The sequence below is a fragment of the Centroberyx gerrardi genome, chromosome 19 (genome assembly GCF_048128805.1).
Source record: "Centroberyx gerrardi isolate f3 chromosome 19, fCenGer3.hap1.cur.20231027, whole genome shotgun sequence".
Taxonomy (NCBI): Eukaryota; Metazoa; Chordata; class Actinopteri; order Beryciformes; family Berycidae; genus Centroberyx; species Centroberyx gerrardi.
Genome location: NC_136015.1, coordinates 21,947,849 through 21,967,109, shown reverse-complemented (window position 1 = coordinate 21,967,109; position 19,261 = coordinate 21,947,849). Strand labels below are relative to the sequence as shown.

General features: G+C 44.6%; 1 protein-coding gene across 1 annotated transcript in view; it reads left to right on the top strand.

Annotated features, from left to right (window-relative positions):
• Positions 1–18,974, top strand: part of pvrl2l (PVR cell adhesion molecule related 2 like) — a 253,501-nt gene extending 234,527 nt beyond the window's left edge. Inside the window, exons 7-10 of the mRNA XM_071911112.2 lie at positions 10,005–10,128; positions 11,986–12,043; positions 13,788–13,883; positions 14,626–18,974. Of these exons, the coding sequence (XP_071767213.1) occupies positions 10,005–10,128; positions 11,986–12,043; positions 13,788–13,883; positions 14,626–14,844 (497 nt within the window). The 3' untranslated portion in view covers positions 14,845–18,974. The remainder of the gene's footprint in view (positions 1–10,004; positions 10,129–11,985; positions 12,044–13,787; positions 13,884–14,625) is intronic.
• The last annotated feature ends 287 nt before the right edge of the window (positions 18,975–19,261 follow it).

The window sequence follows — 19,261 nt, the reverse complement described above, 5'->3', positions numbered from 1 at the left end:
GAGAATATAGAAGAATGACTATTTGGATCATAGTCCCACTGTTATCTCTCTACCTACAATTCAGATAGTCATGGGATTCTGGATCTCAGATTTGGGTTCGAGAGACAAAATCTCATCAAACGGGCGTCCATGGTCCTAATGTGTACTGAATTAGGGGTCCTTGATATGAAAAAGGTTGAGAATCACTGCTATAGTAGTCCCAGCAGGTGCAGCATAGTACTGATACTGCATCACACCCACAGCGGGCCCAGTGTGGATGAAGCACGGTGGTTCAGAAGAAAAACTATCTAGGTAATGACGCGCAGCCCGGATCCTGTTAAACTACTTAAGCGCTGCCCAAAAAGAACGATTCAATCTGGGTCATGCTGTAGGTTTAAACAGTCCGCAGTAAGCCCATCCTCAGCTCTTGGTCCTGTTCTAAACCGTCTTTTGATGCCCCTCGCTTCCCTCCCTTCCCTCCCTTCCCTCCCTCCCCTCCCTTCCCTCCCTCCCCTCCCTTCCCTCGCTTCCCTCCCTCCCCTCCCCCTTCCCTCCCTCCCCTCCCCCTTCCCTCGGCTTGATGTAATCTGACTAGGTGGCTGACAGCTCCTTAAAGAAAGGTGACAACTCAAAATGTCGGCTTCGGCGTGTTTACACAAAGAGAGGAGAGGCGGCAGGGGGATTGAAGAGAGGGGAGATCGAAGAGAGGAGATAAACTCTCGACTCCTCCCTCTCTCCCTCTCTCCTTCCTTCCTTCCTCTCCTCCCTTTTCCGCTCCCTACTCTTCCTCCTATCGCGTCCTCCCTCCCTCTTTTTGTTTTCTCTCTCCTTTCTCTCCCACTCTCTCCACCGAATCTACTCTACTCAGCTGCTGTCTCTCCGTCCTCCCTTTCTCTCTCTCTCTCTCACTCTCTCTCTCTCTCTCCCTTTCTCTCTCTCTCTTTCCCTCCCCCTCTCTCTCTCTCTCTCTCTCTCTCTCTCAGTGAGTGTGACCTAGTTTGATCCTGGATGGTTTGGGGGCTGTCTGTCTCAGAGATAAACTCATTTGCTGTGGATCATTTGGAGAGCAACGCCACTTCACTCCCCCCACCCCCCCTCTGATGCTATTTGGGGAAGCAAGCAGCAGAATGTGTGTCTGCATGTGTGTGTGTGTGTGTGTGTGTGTGCATATGTGTTCTGTAATCTGTTAAGTGGGTAGACATATGGGGGGGGGGGGGGGGGGGGGAGACAGAAACACTCAAAAACACAAAAACACACACCGGGCTGTCATGACATGAAAGGGGATCTCTGGCTGAAGATAAGGCTGTGAAGTGTTGCATATCCAAAGATATCCGCCACACAAACACAGACAGACGGATTTATTCAAAAAGGTCACACTGCACGGCATGTGTGTGTGTGTTTGTGTGTGTGTGTGTGAGTGTGTGTATCGGCTCGCTGTTGTGAGCTACAGTGCGCCTTAAGACTTTGAAGATCCCATCAGACCTGCTTCCCTATTAGTGAGCCTGTGTGTGTGTGTGTGTGTGTGTGTGTGTGTGTGTGTGTGTGTGTGTTCGGTCTCTGCAGGCCATGAAGAGAGATCGTCACATACTGTAACTGTAATGCCGCGGGTCGGGTGGTTCCTCCCCGATGAAACGCCTACATTTCCCAGTCTCAGAGTTAATGTGTTAATACGCCGATGGAAGCGCTCTTACATCAGTTAAAGCTGCACTAGACAACTTTGAGCATTGGCGGCCCCGAGTGGCAGCTGTTTTTTTTGTTAAGTTTGAAGGACTTCATTACCCAGAAATTATGTTAACGTGACGTCAGTGAACCGCACACTCTTCGGGCCTAAAACTGAGCGGAGGGAGAAATAACGTTAACGAAAGAAAGAGGGTCTCCAACTCAAAATGCAACATGTCTTGTGGCCGCATTGCATTCTGGTCTACCGAGGCCGCATGGGGAAATTGGTCTCTCTCCTCTTCTATGATGGATTTCTCCCTGTATGATTGCTGAGCGTCGGTGCAAAATGATTTGTCTAGAAAGAAGCGCTCGCTCTTTGATTCTGAGCGACTGATAGTAAAACCTGATGTTTACTGTTGGAAAAACAAATCTCTCCCATTAAATTGCCATTTTAGCTGCGCTGGAAATATTTCAAAGTGATGTCAGATTGTCTGCGTTTGACCAGCTGTGCACAGGAGTAAGAAAAATGCACCGACAAACAAGAAAATAGAGTCAAGAATGCAAGAAGGTGCATCATCAATAGCTGTTTGGTTTTTTTTTGGTGGATCTGGTGGATTTTTGCTGTAAATATTACGTCAAACGACAGAGGAAACGAGAACAGACCTCTTAAGTCTGACGTCATCCTTGCCCAAATGTGGACTTACAGTTCCAAAGCGATTTCACATAATCATCGCTGTCACAGTCTGCGTTTTACACAGGCTTTTCAAACTTGGACGCACAGACTTACTGCTTTGACTTGAAAACCCGTTACAGAAATCAATGGACCTTATAGTGCCATCAATTTCCCCATAGAGAAATTGCTTTGGAACCGCTAAATCCATATTTGGGGAAAGGCTGACATCATATCTGACGACGCGAGGTCTATGCACAGGAACACATTTTGAGAAAAGGCCCTGTTTGTATTTCTCTCTCTTAAAGACCCCATGAAATGCCATCTTTACTTCCTAGATTTGAGTGAGGGATCATTCAAAAGTCGAAAAACCAATTGAATATCAGTCAGGGAGTGAAAGTCAGCATTGTCGGATGGGAGGAACGGTTAGGGGATTGTTCAATAATCCGATGGTTAGAAATTTAAATTTCCGCCGACTATAGTGCAGCGTGAGGTCGCCGTGAAAGACGCTGTGTTTTCCAGGAAGTTAAAGTAATGGGGAGTTCATTTCACGGGGACTTTAAGTATTGATTCATCACTTAGTGTGCGCCGTGAGGTTTTTTCCCACCAGTGTCCGTACCCGACACCAGAGATTAATCTACAGCGGATCTCCGGCGTCTCAATTAGAGGGGGGGGGGGGGGGGGGGGGGGACGCTCTGCTCCTCTGCAGCTTCATAGCACTTCACGGTTTAGACGGATAAGACGGCCGTAGTTTTATGTAAAAAACCTCCTCTGGTGCAGCTTTAATGTCGGCTCACTGCAACACACTATCTCAATTATACTGATCTTTATAAAGCTTTTAACTGCTGTGTCGTTCCATTTTTTCCCCTCTCTCTCTCTCTCTCCTGCCTCTCCCATTGTCTCTCTTTGCCTCTCTCTCTCTCTCTCTCTCTCTCTTCCCTCTTACCTCTTTTCTGAAGTGCCTCAATGAAGGGAATATAAAAGCTTTTAGCCGCTAAGATTATAATCATTCCTTTTTTCATAATTACTTATTGATTGAAGTAATTTCTTTGCACTCATAATTTTAGTGGCCTTTTTTGGTGCTTGATGCTTGCACGCCTCTCTCATTTTTTTTTTATAAATTTGTGTTCGCTCTGTGTGTGTGTGTGTGTGTGTGTGTGTGTGTGTGTGAGTCAATTTGTCTTTTCAGAGTCTGTAAATGCGAAAGGGCGTGCTAATGTCGCCGATTGTGAATCAGAGTTAGGAGGGGGGGGGGGGGTTAAGAGATGTTTTTGAAATGGAAGGACAAAGCAACAGTGTGGAATTGAAGAGGGGCATTTTTGAGTGAGCAGCAGCCTGGGAAGCGACAGAGTGGCGGTGAGAAGAGAAGAAGAAGAAAGGTGATAGAGAGAGGATAGAGAGTAGAGAGAGAGAGAGAGGTGGAGAAGCAGAGTGCCGTTTAGTCTGATGAAAGAGAGGAGGAGTGAGGGAGGAAGAGGAGGAGAAGAGAGGGAGGCGAAGGGAGAGGGAGACGGGGAGGGAAAAGCAAAAGAAGAAGAAGAAGAAAGGCGATAGAGAGAGGATAGAGAGTAGAGAGAGAGAGAGAGGTGGAGAAGCAGAGTGCCGTTTAGTCTGATGAAAGAGAGGAGGAGTGAAGGAGGAAGAGGAGGAGAAGAGAGGGAGGCGAAGGGAGAGGGAGACGGGGAGGGAAAAGCAAAAGAAGAAGAAGAAAAGGAGAGGAGGTGGTCAAAATGGAGTAAACGAGGAGAAAGGGTTGGGAAGGGTAGAGAGAGAGTGAAAGAACAGAAGAAAAACAGAGTGAGACGAGAGAGAGAGAGAGAGGGGAGATAGAGATAAAGAGAAAAATGCAGAGAGAGAAGGTGAAAGAGAAGGATTGAGAGAAACTGACAGTGAGAAGGAGAGAGAGAGAACTAGGGAATGAAAGAGAGAGAGAGAGAAGGTGGAAGAGACGGATTGAGAGAAACTGACAGAGAGAGAGAGAGAGAGAGAGAGGGGAAGGGAGGACTAGGGAGTGAGTGAGACAGAGAGAGAACTAGGGAATGAAAGAGAGAGAGAAGGTGGAAGAGACAGATTGAGAGAAACTGACAGAGAGAGAGAGGGAGAGAACTAAGGAGAGAGAGAGAGAGAGAGAGAGAGAGAGAGAGAGAGAGGCGGTTGTTGTTCCAGTGTCACTCATGCTCTCCCTGCGGAGTGTTTAGACCTTTAAAATCTCCTCCTCTGCCTCCGTCTCTTCACTGCAGGCCACTCACACTCCTATCACCCCCCCCTCCTCCTCCTCCTCCTCCCTTCCTCCCTCCCTCCTTTATCTGTCTTCATCCCTCCCTCCCTCCCTCCCTCCCCTCCTCGAACCCCCAAAGCCTTCCCTCTTCATTCTCTATTCATCCTCTCCTCCTTCACCGCTGCTTCACCTTTCCCTTCAGGCTCACACCTCCCCTCCTCTTGTCCATCAGCTCCTCCCTCCTTTCCTTTCCTTCCTTCCTTTCTCCCTTTCCTTTGATTTCACTCCGTCTCTCCTCTCTCGTTTCCGTCCCCGCCGTCTCTCAGATCCTCCCGTTCTTTTCTCTCCTTCCCTCCTTCCTGCTTCCCACCTTCCCTCCATTACCAAGGCTTCTATTTATAAGCGACTTACTGTAATATGTGAGTGTGGTGGAGAGGAAGAAAAATAGAGGCAGAATGAAAGGAAGTATTTGGGTGCGTGTGTGCGTGTGTGTGTGCGGGGGCGTGTGTGTGTGCGTGTGTGTGTGTGAACGCACTTGAATTCTCCATAACACTTACATGTTTTAGGCCTGTAGCTTATCCAGAGTGAGTTGCAAAGTAGTAGATTTGACCTTATTCCCACGGTGGCCATTTTGAACTTTTGTCACACTCAGGCAGCCTAAAGCCCGGTCCAGCTCTGTTGTGGACCAAGATGCACTTCGTACAAACATCAAACATTTATCATCTCGCAGACTCCCCACCTTAAAGATCACAGGATTGTGTATTGATGTATTTCCAAATGAAACAGAAAGTTAGGGCGGGATGCTTACTGGTCAAAGCCTCTCAGATCAAACATGGACAGCAGTCTGCACTCAGTTGAGGAGGAATATTCTCCGCCTCCCTCGCCCCGTCTGGGAAAAGAAGCTCAGCCAAACAGGGGTGAAGTGCAGCCAAAAACACACCTTCGTCCCATGTTGCTAGCTGAACTGGACTGGAAAAAAAATAAAAAATAGCAGGGGGTGGGGTAGAATAATTCCAACAGTTATCAAAATTTAATTAAATTTCTGTATTCGCCCCTGGGTGCAGGATGAGTCATCAACAGAAATGTGCTGTTTACCAGAAAGAGACGGTTAATTTTGATACAAAATTTCTGGAAATCAACACTTTTTGTCCTTTTTTCTTTTTTTGGCCTGTATTGGTGAGTCCAAGTCTAGCAACATCTGCGAAAAGGTCAAAAAAGTTATTTTTCATTTGCAAAATGGATCTCAAGAATCACATTTGAAGGTAATATATTTGGCCCACTGTAGCTAGCTCCCCCAATTCAGCCTAGGTAGCTAGTAGCTAACTAGCTACTAAGCTAGCTAACTTCACTTTTTTGGTCCATTTTCATGTTCAATCTGGCTGCCGTCAGAATTAGGTCAAGTTTAAATTCCTAGAATACCAATATTACAAGTAACCAATAGTGAAGTAGGCTACATGTTTGTGGGCGTTTGTGAAGTGCAGCATATCCCTGTGTGTGTGTGTGTGTGTGAGATAGAGAGAGTTGAGTTCAGGCCTAAGGCGCAGTGTGTGTGTGTGTGATGGCTAATGCAGCCCACACACCACAGCGTTTGATATGAGAGAGCAACGGAGCGCTTCAGAGAGAGTGTTGTTTCAATTTCATTTAAATTGCATGTGATATACGGTAGCAATTTCTCACCACTTGAGTGCCATTTAGATAATAGCATTACATCTGTGGATTTGTGTGTTTTGCCACAGAGAGATGGAGTGAGAAATGGACAGAGAGATGGACAGAAAGAGAGAGAGAGAGAGAGAGAGAGAGAGAGAGAGAGCTAAGCAGGAGTGAAGGTCTATTGTAGTGTAGTGTCTGTGTGAGCCAGTGTATTCCCACCCACTCATTTTTACATCTAAGAAGCAATGCTATGAAGCCAGGGCTATTGATTTTGCCGTATAAATGTTTGATAATCTATATATAAATATTCTATAACTCCGGTATGAGCCGGTGCTGATTCGCTGACGAGGAAATCGAGCTGTGTGTTAAATTAAGGTGGAATCTAATGGATGGATGGATGGGAATGGGAGAGGCAGAGTTCCCCTTCCCTGAGTTGGATTGCTCTAGGTGAAGGGTGTGTGTGTGTGTGTGTGTGTGTGTGTGTGTGTGTGTGTGTGTGTGTGCCTCATTCTTGCATTTGCCCTCAGAGAAACTCATTCCTCCCTCTCTCTCTCTCTCTCTCTCTTTCTTTTTCTCTTTCTTCTTCTTTTCCTCTCCTCCTCTCCTCTCCACCTTTCCTTTCCCCTCCTCTCCTCTCTCCTCCTCTCCTCTCCTAATTTCCTCTCCTCCTCTCCTCTCTCATCCTCTCCTCTCCTCCTTTCCTTTCCTCCTCTCCTCTCTCATCCTCTCCTCTCCTCCTCTCCTCTCTCATCCTCTCCTCTCCTAATTTCCTTTCCTCCTCTCCTCTCTCATCCTCTCCTCTCCTCCTTTCCTTTCCTCCTCTCCTCCTTTCCTTTCCTCCTCTCCTCTCTCATCCTCTCCTCTCCTCCTCTCCTCTCTCATCCTCTCCTCTCCTAATTTCCTTTCCTCCTCTCCTCTCTCATCCTCTCCTCTCCTCCTTTCCTTTCCTCCTCTCCTCTCTCATCCTCTCCTCTCCTCCTTTCCTTTCCTCCTCTCCTCTCTCATCCTCTCCTCTCCTCCTTTCCTCTCCTCCTCTCCTCTCTCATCCTCTCCTCTCCTCCTTTCCTTTCCTCCTCTCCTCTCTCATCCTCTCCTCTCCTCCTCTCCTCTCTCATCCTCTCCTCTCCTAATTTCCTTTCCTCCTCTCCTCTCTCATCCTCTCCTCTCCTCCTTTCCTTTCCTCCTCTCCTCTCCTGCTTTCCTTTCCTCCTCTCCTCTCTCCTCCTCTCCTCTCCTAATTTCCTTTCCTCCTCTCCTCTCTCATCCTCTCTTCTCCTCCTTTCCTTTCCTCCTCTCCTCTCCTCCTTTCCTTTCCTCCTCTCCTATCTCATCCTCTCCTCTCCTCCTTTCCTTTCCTCCTCTCCTCCTTTCCTTTCCTCCTCTCCTCTCTCATCCTCTCCTCTCCTCCTTTCCTTTCCTCCTCTCCTCCTCTCCTCTCACACCCATTGCCAACATATCAGCCAATCACGTTCCTGTTCCTGCAGCTAACCCCCCCCCCCCCACACACACACACACACACACACACACACACACCTCCCTTCCCTGCCTGTTTGGTGTTTTTCATGCAGCAACAAGACTCATTGTTTATTGAAAAGGCAGTTTGTTATCGACTGCGAACATCAATGGTAAACATCGCTAGTGTAAACTTTGATAACTGGCACACATCAAATGAGCTTTTTCTGCACACACACACACACACTGCTGTCCGCACCCCACACACACACACACACACACACACACACACACACACATACAGAGGGAGGCAGGGGTTGCTTTAATTTAAATGCTTTGGGTGTGTGTGTGTGTGTGTGTGTGTGTGTGCATATCCAGCTGTGAGGAAAGGCCAGTTTAGTTCAGAGAGAGACTATTCCTCTCTCTCTCTCTCTCTCTCTCTCTCCCTCCCTCTCTTCCGCCTCTCTCTCCTCCCTCCATCTTTCTCCCCATTGCCTTCATTGTGTATTCCTCCTGTTTTATCTACCTCCTACCTCCTACTCCCTACCACCTTCCCTCCTTCTTTCTCTCCTCCCTCCCGTCCTCTTTCTCTCCTCCCTCCCTCCCTTACTCCCTTCCCTCTCTCCTCCCTCCTTCCTTCCCTCCCTCCCTCACTGCCTTACTGTGTATTTGTGGTCATGCATAATTGCAACCTGCTCCCTCTTCTGTCTGCGACCATTGTGGCAGACATGGTAACTGAACACACACACACACACACACACACACACACACACACACACACACACACACAGGCATAGCTCATCCTTTCCCAGTGGAGTTACCCCGACATGAATAACTGATTAACATGCAAGGCTGGTCTTATTGAGTCTCCTTCTGCAATCTGTGCATTCACCTATCGATCTGTCTATCTATCTATCTATCCATCGACTCATTTACACACTCGCTGATTCACTCTCCTTGAAGACTGTGTTAGTCTGGGAGCAGATCGCCACCTAGTGTCCAGGAGGAGGAAGTGCAGCCGGTCTTACTGATGTAATCTGAGGTGGAATCTCAGCACTGCATCACCTTTATTTGCGGTGCATCTGGAGTACAAGATAAACAGCATGTATAGTCAAACAGCTCTCTCCTGAGCGCCTCTGCTTGCTTAAAGGAGGATTTTATCATGGGCTATTCAAATGGTTCTTTGGCCTGAGAGTGGGAGAAGGTGGGGGATGAATATTGCTGTAGGCAGACGAAAAACAATTCGTATTTTGCCTATTTTGCTTTGAAGAAAAGAATGCATATTTTTTTGACTGATGCAAATGTATTTTTTAAACTATACATTCGGGTTTTAACACGTTTCGAGTGCTCAAGCTTGAGGAGTGACTCACTCTGTACAGCAAAATTGCAATTGCATTGGGTTTTTTTTTCTAAATTCGGCTCGATTCTCAGGTAATGTCCACGCAAACGTCAGCGAGATTTACACACTAGAGCCAAATGAAAGGCAATCATTGGGGCACTTCTCCTTTTACAATGTGTCATCTCTGTATCAAAGCCAGCGGAGGAGCTGGAGAGTTGCCTTAGTCCAGCGATAAAGATGAAATGAGAATAAACAAAAAAGAAATGTGTGAAAACCATTCAGCCCTACCTTTGTCTCTGCCAAAATCCCTGTATAGTCGATGATTGTGCATAACCATCCACAGTGGCTGCAGCTGCTGTCAACCTGTTTTTTTTTGTTTGTTTTTTTATAAAAGCACTAATGTAATGAGAGGTTTTTACAGTCAATTTAGATGCCACGCCGCCCTCCGGAAATCATAAACAGGCTCTTAATTGAAGGGAGACGGCGAGGTCAGCGCTGAATCTCAGCTGATGAGAAGCTGCCTGCCAAAGATCCATGCTGCTCATGAGAGCGAGTGTTAGAGTACAATGTAAAGTGTGTTAGCAGCTCTCATTTTACCGCAACGCACATTTAATTTCTTTATGTTTACGCGGCTGTGCTTCAATGTCACACCGTGATAACGTATCTGTGAATATACGCTGTTGAGATTGAATAGAAACCTGCACTTTTGATTACCTGCACTCCGCATTACATTTCCTCTGGGGCTTTGTGGTGCCAGTTCATTATGCTCACATTTCATTATAAACATTTTTGTTTGTTTTATACAGATCGTGTGACAGTTACAGTTAATAATGAAAATAGCGCTGACTCACAAGCCCACAAACTATATGCACTCATAAAGACTTCAGCAGCAAAACACATAAACACACAAATATTGCAAGTGAACAACATTAAAGAGCCAGGAGCGACGGCAGATCAGATGAAATTTAGATGAAGTGGTGATAAACCTCTCTCTCTTTCTCTCTCTCTCTCTCTCTTTCTCTCTCTCGCCCCTACAGAGAAGAGGAAGCCCACCCCAGGCCCGGCGACGGGTGCCATCATCGGCGGTATCCTCGGCGCCCTCGTCCTCATCGCCGTCATCATCGCCATCGTGCTCTTCATCCGCAAGCGTCAGGACGGAGAGTGAGTCCTCATTAGGGCTCCTGCGGCTGCATCTACCTCATCGTCTATTTAACCATCTAAGAATCTTTCCTCCGGTGCTTTTTTTTTTTTTTTCAGCAAAGGGAAGCCGAAATGAGAAAGTTAATCTCCCAGCCTGGGACCCCGGCTCATTAAAACATATTACTTGTCATGTGGACCCACCAGAAGTCGCCCGGTGACAAAGCCTGACCTAAAATTTAGGAAAATAGCGTTGCAGTTTTCTTCCCCCTCCCAATTTCTGGGACTTTATTAAACCTTGTCTGGCTTAATAACAGCTTTAAAAATTTTCATAACGGAGGGGTCATGAGGGACTGCAGAGCATAGATCAGCAAATAAAACAGTCATTATTTCCCCCTTTGGGAAAGTTTCACCAGCTTTCATTAAACAAATGCAGCAAAGCCATGCATCTCCTCCGCTTACCGACACAAACAAACGGGTCGATGTCAGAGACGGTTAATTAGATTTATATTTTAGGCATTTAGCTGACACTCTTATCCACAATAACTTACAATGAGTGCAATAGTAGAATCAACTTAAGTTCGTAGATCACCCAAATTACAAGCAACCAATAATAAGGATTGCAGAAAGGTCAGGGCCATCATGCAAATGATGTTGTTAAAGTGAAATGTGAATAAAAGAAATAAAATAAGAGCTCAGGAGAGAAAGCAGAGAGAGTAGAAAGAGAAAATCATTCATTGGGGAGACGTGAGAGTTTTCTTAAAATGAGTGACTCACTTGGGAAACCAGGGGCTCGATTCACAAAACTGCTCTTAAGATTAAGGCTTTATCTTAAGAAGTTACCTAAGAGGAAATTTCAGGAAGTTCTTCTTAAGTGCAATTCCCCAATATTTTCTTTAGAGTAGTCTCATCTCTTACGAACTTCTCTTGGTTTCTTACTTAGGAGCTTCTCTAATAGGATCTGCCTAGCAACGGCAAAGTGAACAAGCACAAAAGGACCAAAAGTAGATTTTCAGTAACTCAAATAAGCCTGTTTGACAACATTAATGCATTAATGCTGTCTGCTAGCTATAACAATATAACCTTTATTGGTTTGAAAATTGAAATCTACTCGCGCAACATTTAAGAAGTAATTGTATAAACGGTATCAGCTAATGCAAACCTTTAATAATTAACATCAGGCTGCAGTCTAACAGCTAGCTAGCTAAGATGAACACACCTGAAATTAAACTACTTAATTGTCTAAAATGTGTCTTTAAATGAATAGATTTAGAGGTTTTCAATACAACAATCTGAAGACAAGCGGATGGTTATCTTAAGGGAGAAATTAACAACAAATTGTTAACTTTGCATTCGATAATCCCATTTATTTGTTTTGTCTCGGGAAGCAAATAAGAAGAAAGTTAAGAAAACACTTAAGCACTATTTTGATGAGTATCACTTTTGAATAAAGTTACCCAGAAAAGAAGATTTTTTTTTTTCAAAGAAGGTGTTTTTCAGCAACACACACTGTTCACACTTCTAAATGCCTTGGTGTTGTTGTTGAGGGAGGGGAGGAAGGCGTTTTTCATTCACTTTCCCAAAACAGTGATGCCCAGTGATTGGCTGGTCACTGCTGCAGGCCTCCAGCCACGAAACTCACCGCTGAAGCCGAAGATGTTTCCCTTTTTTCACAGTAATTACTCTGAAGAGAGGCTGTTAACAAGAGCAGGATCGGATTATGGCCCCATGTTTTCATCTCAACATTTCAAAAGACCTGCTCCCTGCTCTCTCAGTTGCCTTTAACTTGTTGTTGTTGTTGTTGTGTTCAATATGAAAAAAAAAGAATCGATGTCTTAACGAAGAGGCGATCGTTACTCTCTTTGTCTTTCGTCCAATCAGGGGCCCTCCCAAGCACAAGCCGCCTCCCCCGGTGAAGACGGGCAGCTCCACGGAGATGGTGAGCGCTCGCCACGCTGCAGATCAATCCGCATCATACCAACACACACAATCCATCTGGACGCTCATAATGGGGCTAATGGCTATTGATCGGACATCTGAGTGGGCTTATGTGTGTCAAAATAATTAGGTTCAGCTGTAAAGAGCTCCATTAGAGTGCCCCTCCTCCGCGTCTCTATTATACTCTATTCACTAGTATATACTGTATAGCATGCTGGTGTCCTTGTGCCATGCTGTGCCAGTATATGTGCTATAAGACTCTGTAATTCCTGTAGCCTACATTTATTTTACGTAGCAAAAAGTTATTCTATTCTGTGCTATTGTGCTCATTCTATTCTATTCTATTCTATTCTATTCTATTCTCTTCAACATTATTCTATTTTGCTCCATTCTGTTTTACACCAATCTTCTCTTCTCTTCTCCACTATTCTATTCTCTTCAACACTATTCTATTCTATTTTGCTCTATTTTGCTCCATTCTATTATGTTCTGTTCTCTTCTGTTCTCTTCTGTTCTCTTCTCTTCTCTTCTCTTCTCTTCTCTTTTCTTCTCTTCTGTTCTCTTCTGTTCTCTTCTGTTCTGTTCTGTTCTCTTCTGTTCTCTTCTGTTCTCTTCTCTTCTGTTCTCTTCTGTTCTCTTCTGTTCTCTTCTGTTCTCTTCTCTTCTGTTCTCTTCTGTTCTGTTCTGTTCTGTTCTCTTCTCTTCTCTTCTGTTCTCTTCTCTTCTGTTCTCTTCTGTTCTGTTCTGTTCTGTTCTGTTCTCTTCTGTTCTCTTCTGTTCTCTTCTGTTCTGTTCTCTTCTCTTCTGTTCTCTTCTCTTCTGTTCTGTTCTCTTCTCTTCTCTTCTGTTCTCTTCTCTTCTGTTCTCTTCTCTTCTCTTCTGTTCTGTTCTCTTCTGTTCTGTTCTGTTCTCTTCTCTTCTCTTCTGTTCTCTTCTCTTCTGTTCTCTTCTGTTCTGTTCTGTTCTCTTCTCTTCTGTTCTCTTCTCTTCTGTTCTGTTCTGTTCTCTTCTCTTCTGTTCTCTTCTCTTCTGTTCTCTTCTGTTCTCTTCTGTTCTGTTCTGTTCTGTTCTGTTCTCTTCTCTTCTGTTCTGTTCTGTTCTCTTCTCTTCTCTTCTGTTCTCTTCTCTTCTGTTCTCTTCTGTTCTCTTCTGTTCTGTTCTGTTCTGTTCTGTTCTGTTCTCTTCTCTTCTGTTCTCTTCTCTTCTCTTCTGTTCTGTTCTCTTCTGTTCTCTTCTGTTCTGTTTTGTTCTCTTCTGTTCTGTTCTGTTCTGTTCTCTTCTCTTCTGTTCTCTTCTGTTCTGTTTTGTTCTCTTCTGTTCTGTTCTGTTCTGTTCTGTTCTCTTCTCTTCTGTTCTCTTCTGTTCTCTTCTGTTCTCTTCTCTTCTGTTCTGTTCTGTTCTCTTCTCTTCTGTTCTGTTCTGTTCTGTTCTGTTCTGTTCTCTTCTCTTCTCTTCTGTTCTCTTCTGTTCTCTTCTGTTCTGTTCTCTTCTCTTCTGTTCTCTTCTCTTCTCTTCTGTTCTGTTCTCTTCTGTTCTGTTCTGTTCTCTTCTCTTCTGTTCTCTTCTCTTCTGTTCTGTTCTATTCTGTTCTGTTCTGTTCTCTTCTCTTCTGTTCTGTTCTGTTCTGTTCTCTTCTCTTCTGTTCTGTTCTCTTCTGTTCTCTTCTCTTCTCTTCTCTTCTCTTCTGTTCTCTTCTCTTCTACCTTGCTGTATTGTGTGTGTTGATGTGGTTTGTGTCCCTGCAGCTGAACAAGCCGTCAGAGCCTCCCACAGCCACAGAGACGGCTCCTCTCAGCGCTGGAGAGGTTTACTACGAGACCACAGGGGGAGAGCCTGTCACGGTAACACACACACACACACACACACACACACACACACAGACACACACATACACACACACCACACACACACTCTCACTGTCTCACTCACATAAAAGCTAGCACATTCCAACAGTGCAGTGAGCTCCGTGTATTTGGACAGTTGCACAATGTTTTGTGGCGATGTCATGGTTGGTTATTCTGTACAAATCAGTATATAATGAATAAAATGAATTAAAAGTTATATTAATGTGAAAATTTTACTTAAACTATAATTCTTCACACCTTAGCTCTCATAATCCTCTTGGTATGTAAATGAGTTGATGGCATCACACAAGGAGAACTTCTGGGTTCTTCATCTGTGACTTTACAGCTGTGATACAGTGATGTTTATAGTGATGTATATACAGTAGCAGCGTATGTAGCTAAACCTTTTTATCATCATAAGATGACACATACTCTCTTTTATAATCATTTTATAATACAGCATATTGTTGTACAAGCAGGCTTCTGTGTCCATGTTGAATATGCTATAAGTTAAGTTAAGTTTGCTAACGGCTCAGTTGCTAACGTTAGCTAGCTAGCTAACTAGGCTAACATTACTGTATTCTCCACAGAGGAGATGAAGGCAGCTGATCAACTAGTGAGCCAGAGAGCTGACATCATAATCAAATAAACAGATAATTAGTTAGATCTGTATCTCTTTTCCATAAATGCAGCATGGGACTTGTTTTCCCTTCATCCTCTCATGATCTAACCCTTGCAGAACCTGGATGACGACACCAACAACCCGGTCAGCGGCGCGCTGAACGGCGGCGCCCCGCCCGTCCTGGACGACCCGGCCAAATACGACAACATCAACGAGCTCAAAGACCACGGCGCCGACGGGCACCGCGGAAACGACTTGGAATCGTCCAATCACGAGCCGCCGACCGCCAACATCTCTCGCGGCGAGAGCTTTGTGTCCGCCGCCATGTACGTGTAGCCGCGGCAACCGGGGAACATCACATATGGGCATACGGGCGAGTTCCAGGTCACCTAAATTTGCAGGCAAAGCAGAGCGAGCACCTTAACTGCCGCTTTTTTATTTGAACTTTAGCACCTGCACACCCTGACATTTTGAATTTTAGTTGATTGTTCTTCACCAGGCTCTGTGGGGGGAGTTTTCACATTTGTCCATGAAAGCAGCTCGTTAGCATTGTTCTCAGTGAAGCTAATGGGAACTTGGGACTAGCGACGCCCATGAGGCAAGCTAACAAACTGCTCTTTTGTTCTTTTGTTTTTTCTTTTCTTTTTGCAAACTGAGGTACCGGTGCAGAATCATAACGTTCCAAATACCTGGTGAAGAAAAATACAACTAAAATACAAAATGATCAAATTAACCTTTTGAGTGCGAGTGTAATTTAAGATGTACGCACAGTTAACAATTACCTGAGAAGTCAGACGTGCGTTGCAGATGATGAGGTTGTAAATCATCTGTATCAGAGTCGAGAGATCTTGCAACGTAGGTGAACTGGAACATTCCCCTCTGCTGATTAACACACAGCGCTTTGCCTGTGCTCTAGTGTGATGCTAGCAAGTCTAAATTTACTCCAAAAAAAAAAGGCAGGCAACAGCTTTTTCAGTGAATCGAGCATGAAATATATGCAACATGATATTTTGTGCAATGACCATACAGCCCCCCTTCACTCCCACCACCTCCCCACTCCTAAGAAATAATATTGCTTCATGTGTTTACTTCATTTGGGGCTGGCAGTCCTGGGTTTGCTCTTTTCTGTGATTTAAAATTATTTTCCATTCGGGCTCCTGCTGCAGTCTCATACTAGAGACAAGTCAAAATAACGTCTTTGAAATGCTTTCAGAGAACTCTTCTGCGGTTGGTTGGGTTTGAATTACATACAGCTGAATTTGGTCCCAAGAAGTCCAAAGCCAGATCATCTGGCTCTCCAGCCCGCTCCAATTAGTCTCTCAAGATGTTTGAAAGTATTTCAATAATTGTTGGACTCTGAATCCAGCCTTTCCCACTCTTGCGAAGCCCAGGCGAAGGTCCAATAAAGAAACATTCCACTTTGATTACCATGTTGTCAAAGAGCCTCTTCTATCCTCAGACTGTAACAACTGTCGGCGCACTGTGCCGCTCATTAGCGCTAACGAGGGGGAAGTGACATCGTTGTGAAGCTCGGTAACCTGGCAACATTACCAGATCTAAGATTCCATCGTTCATATTCGCCGTTCTAAAGTGCAAGAGTTGGTGAGGCTGCGGGTCGGGGAGGTAAAACTCGGTTTACAGCAAAGCACACACACAGTGTACACACAGGGTGCTTGCATGCACACACACACACACACACACACACACAAAGGCCAGTGTTTGTGTCCAGCCCTCTTGTAAGAAATCATATCACCATTTTTGTGAAAATATAAGGAATGTATTTTCAGTGTGGAAGTTCTCAGCATATATTGGAAATATACTGCCATTACTACCATTTTAACGGTCAGATTAAAATGGTCTTGCTCTCTAATGTATGCTGAACATTTTGCACAGGAGGAAAATTTTAGCTGATTGTCCACTTGAGAGCAGAATACATACCATGCAAAAAAAAAAAAAATCAGCACTGATGAGCAACAACTATGCCTGGCTGCATCAAAAATTGGTCTTTAATAGATGTCAGAGAGTACCAAATGATGAACAAACAGTGTAAATAATATTGATTATATTGATGATTAATATATTGTTGGTGAAATGTGTACACATTAAAAAATAAACAAGTGTAGGTGTTATCAGTGCCTCTGTACAGGGGATGGCAGTTTGTCAAACGTCAAATTGAGAGAGAAAAAAAAAACAAAGTGTATATTACTATTTTCCTTTTCACGGGTACATTGAGGTTGTCACTTAATGCTAAAATGTTTTATTTGAGTCTATAAAAAACGACACGGTGTGGATTTTACTCCTTGTTCTTATTACTCTGCATGGCATGATCGGTGGCTTGTCGAAACACTTTCCCAAGGCTGTTTGCGGAAAATCCTTTTTATTTGTAAATACGTTTTGAATGTCACAAAAAAAAGCAAAAAAAAAAAAAACAAAAACAAAAAAGGTTTCTATCTGTGTCTCGTTGCATTTCTCTCAGTCACGCACACCATGAGCACAAGTCTAATTTCAGTTTTTGAGAGAGCGGGATTTTGTCGTGCGACGGCTTGTTTTTTTTTTTGTTTTTGTTTTTTAGCGCCGATCCACAAAAGCAGTCAGCATGGGATCGCGGTCTCTCCCGGCCACAGAGTGCAATACACACGGGGATACAATCTCTCTTCTCACTGCGCTTAATCATCTTTGAGTTCTCTGTTTTGCCAAAGAGCTCGAGGAACACAGATCTTCCTTGAGTTTTCACGTTGGCGGTCGGTCGGCGGCGGGCAACCGGGCCGCCGAAATCACCCACAACACATGACGGATGTAGATTCAGTTTGTATGTTAACAGGTAAATTATAGGATGAAAGAAGGGAGAAACTGAGACAGAAGACCTGCAACAAAGGGAGGGAGGAAAATTTGAAAGAATGAAAGAAACAAGAATTCAGTCGTCACGATTCTCACTGGCTTCAAGGTTGGCGCACCGATGCAATATTTCAGTTTTTTCCGATGTGTGACAATCATATTTTAATATTTAACCGTCGCTGGCTTCGGTGGAGGGGCTTTGGTTCCATACAGATGTACAGTAGCTATTATAGAAGTCCCATTCTTTGCTCCATCCTCAAGAGAAACTGTTCGACGGCTGCTTTTCTTTTTTGCAGTACACCAATTTGGCTCTAACTGCTTGTCTGCAGTGTTAAGGCAGGATGAATGCATGGAGGGGGACTCTTCTACGGTCGCTGCCGCTCTAAGTGTTTCTTTCGTCTGTCTGCTTTTGTCTCCGAGCCGTTTATTTTCATCAAAGGGAATGTCTGCATGCTGCATGGACCTATGGGGGAAAAAAAGCGATTTCCTAGCAAGAAGAGTCGCGCCACTATTACAAGTATATGGCTTTTTTTGACTCGCTAACACGGTGCAGTGTCAGACAATCACGTATTATGTGTTTTATAGCCCAGCACAGAATGAAAGCTGTCAAAGAGGGGGGGATGAATTGTGATGATTTTACTCTTTTGTCTGTAATTTCAGGTTTTTATTTGTCACTTCGCTGTGCATTCTTCTGTGTTGATCCAGTCCGTGCTGTAATACACTGCTTAATGTGTCGGCCAACAGCCGCTGTGGATAGACAGAAAGAGAAAGACAATCATTGGGACCCGTGATATCCGAGGCCAATGACTCAGCAAGCATTCGATGTTGAGTTTCAATTCTTTCGTCTCGTTTGCGGTTTCGACCCAGAGCCCCGACGACTGAGTAGATGTCGTCTGAACGTGGAGGAGTGCAGGGATTCAGCTGTTGAACTGAAATGGAAACGTGTTGCCAAGCGATATCAGCCTGAAAGTCAGTTTTACAGCAGCGTCGGGGTGCGGTGAACGTTTCTGAAGTGTCGGGTCGAGGCTCTGGGTCCGTCCCGTCGCTGAGAGCGTCGCATGCCGCAGCCGAGACGCTTCGCTCCATCTCTCCCCGCTCCCGCCGTTATGGGGTTTTTCGATGCCAGAAATACAAGCTGTGAATGTCGGCGATCACGCTCCGCGGTCTGAATCCGGTCCTCTAACTCTCCTCTCCTCTCCTCTCCTTCCTCGTTTTTTTTTTTTGTTTTTTTTTTTGTTTGCTTGATTCCCTCCGTTCTCTTCCCTCGTCCGTTCGCCGTTCCTTCGTTCGTCGTCACCGCAGCTTTTCATCACGGAGCCAGACGTGCCTTCTTTACGTTATTTTTAGCTTTTTCAATTCTCACATTACTTCTCTGTCGCTGGAACGGATGATGAAAGGGAGGAAAAGAAAAACACAAACACGGAAAAGAGGGAGGTTTAACTTTGATGATGGCAATGCTAAAAACAAAACACTGGAGATGTAATCATTTTTTTTGTTTTTTTATGTGTGTGTTTATCGATTTTCTTTCACTTATTTTATCACCGATCTATTATCATTTTGTATGCTTTTTGGGAAACTTACTGTACATGTTTTACAGATCATTGTCTTGTCAAATAAAATGTAAACCAAAAGGGAAGAGGCCTCGGCTGGTTTTTACTGTACTATAAGCAGACTGAAGACCTTTGTTTACAAAATAGTCAGAGATATAATCAGTTTTACTTTTGGAATATCCAGCAATGAACACCAGGTAGCAAGTTTTCCTTCCTCAGTCTGTGATGTTCGATACATTGTTGTGATTTCCTACATTTCCCAGAATGCCTTTCGACAACCCCCAGAGAACGAGCGTGAACTTGTTGCATCCAGCTGTGGGTTATAGGTGTGTTGTAGGTGGAGAGAGTGTGATAGAGAGAGTAAGAGC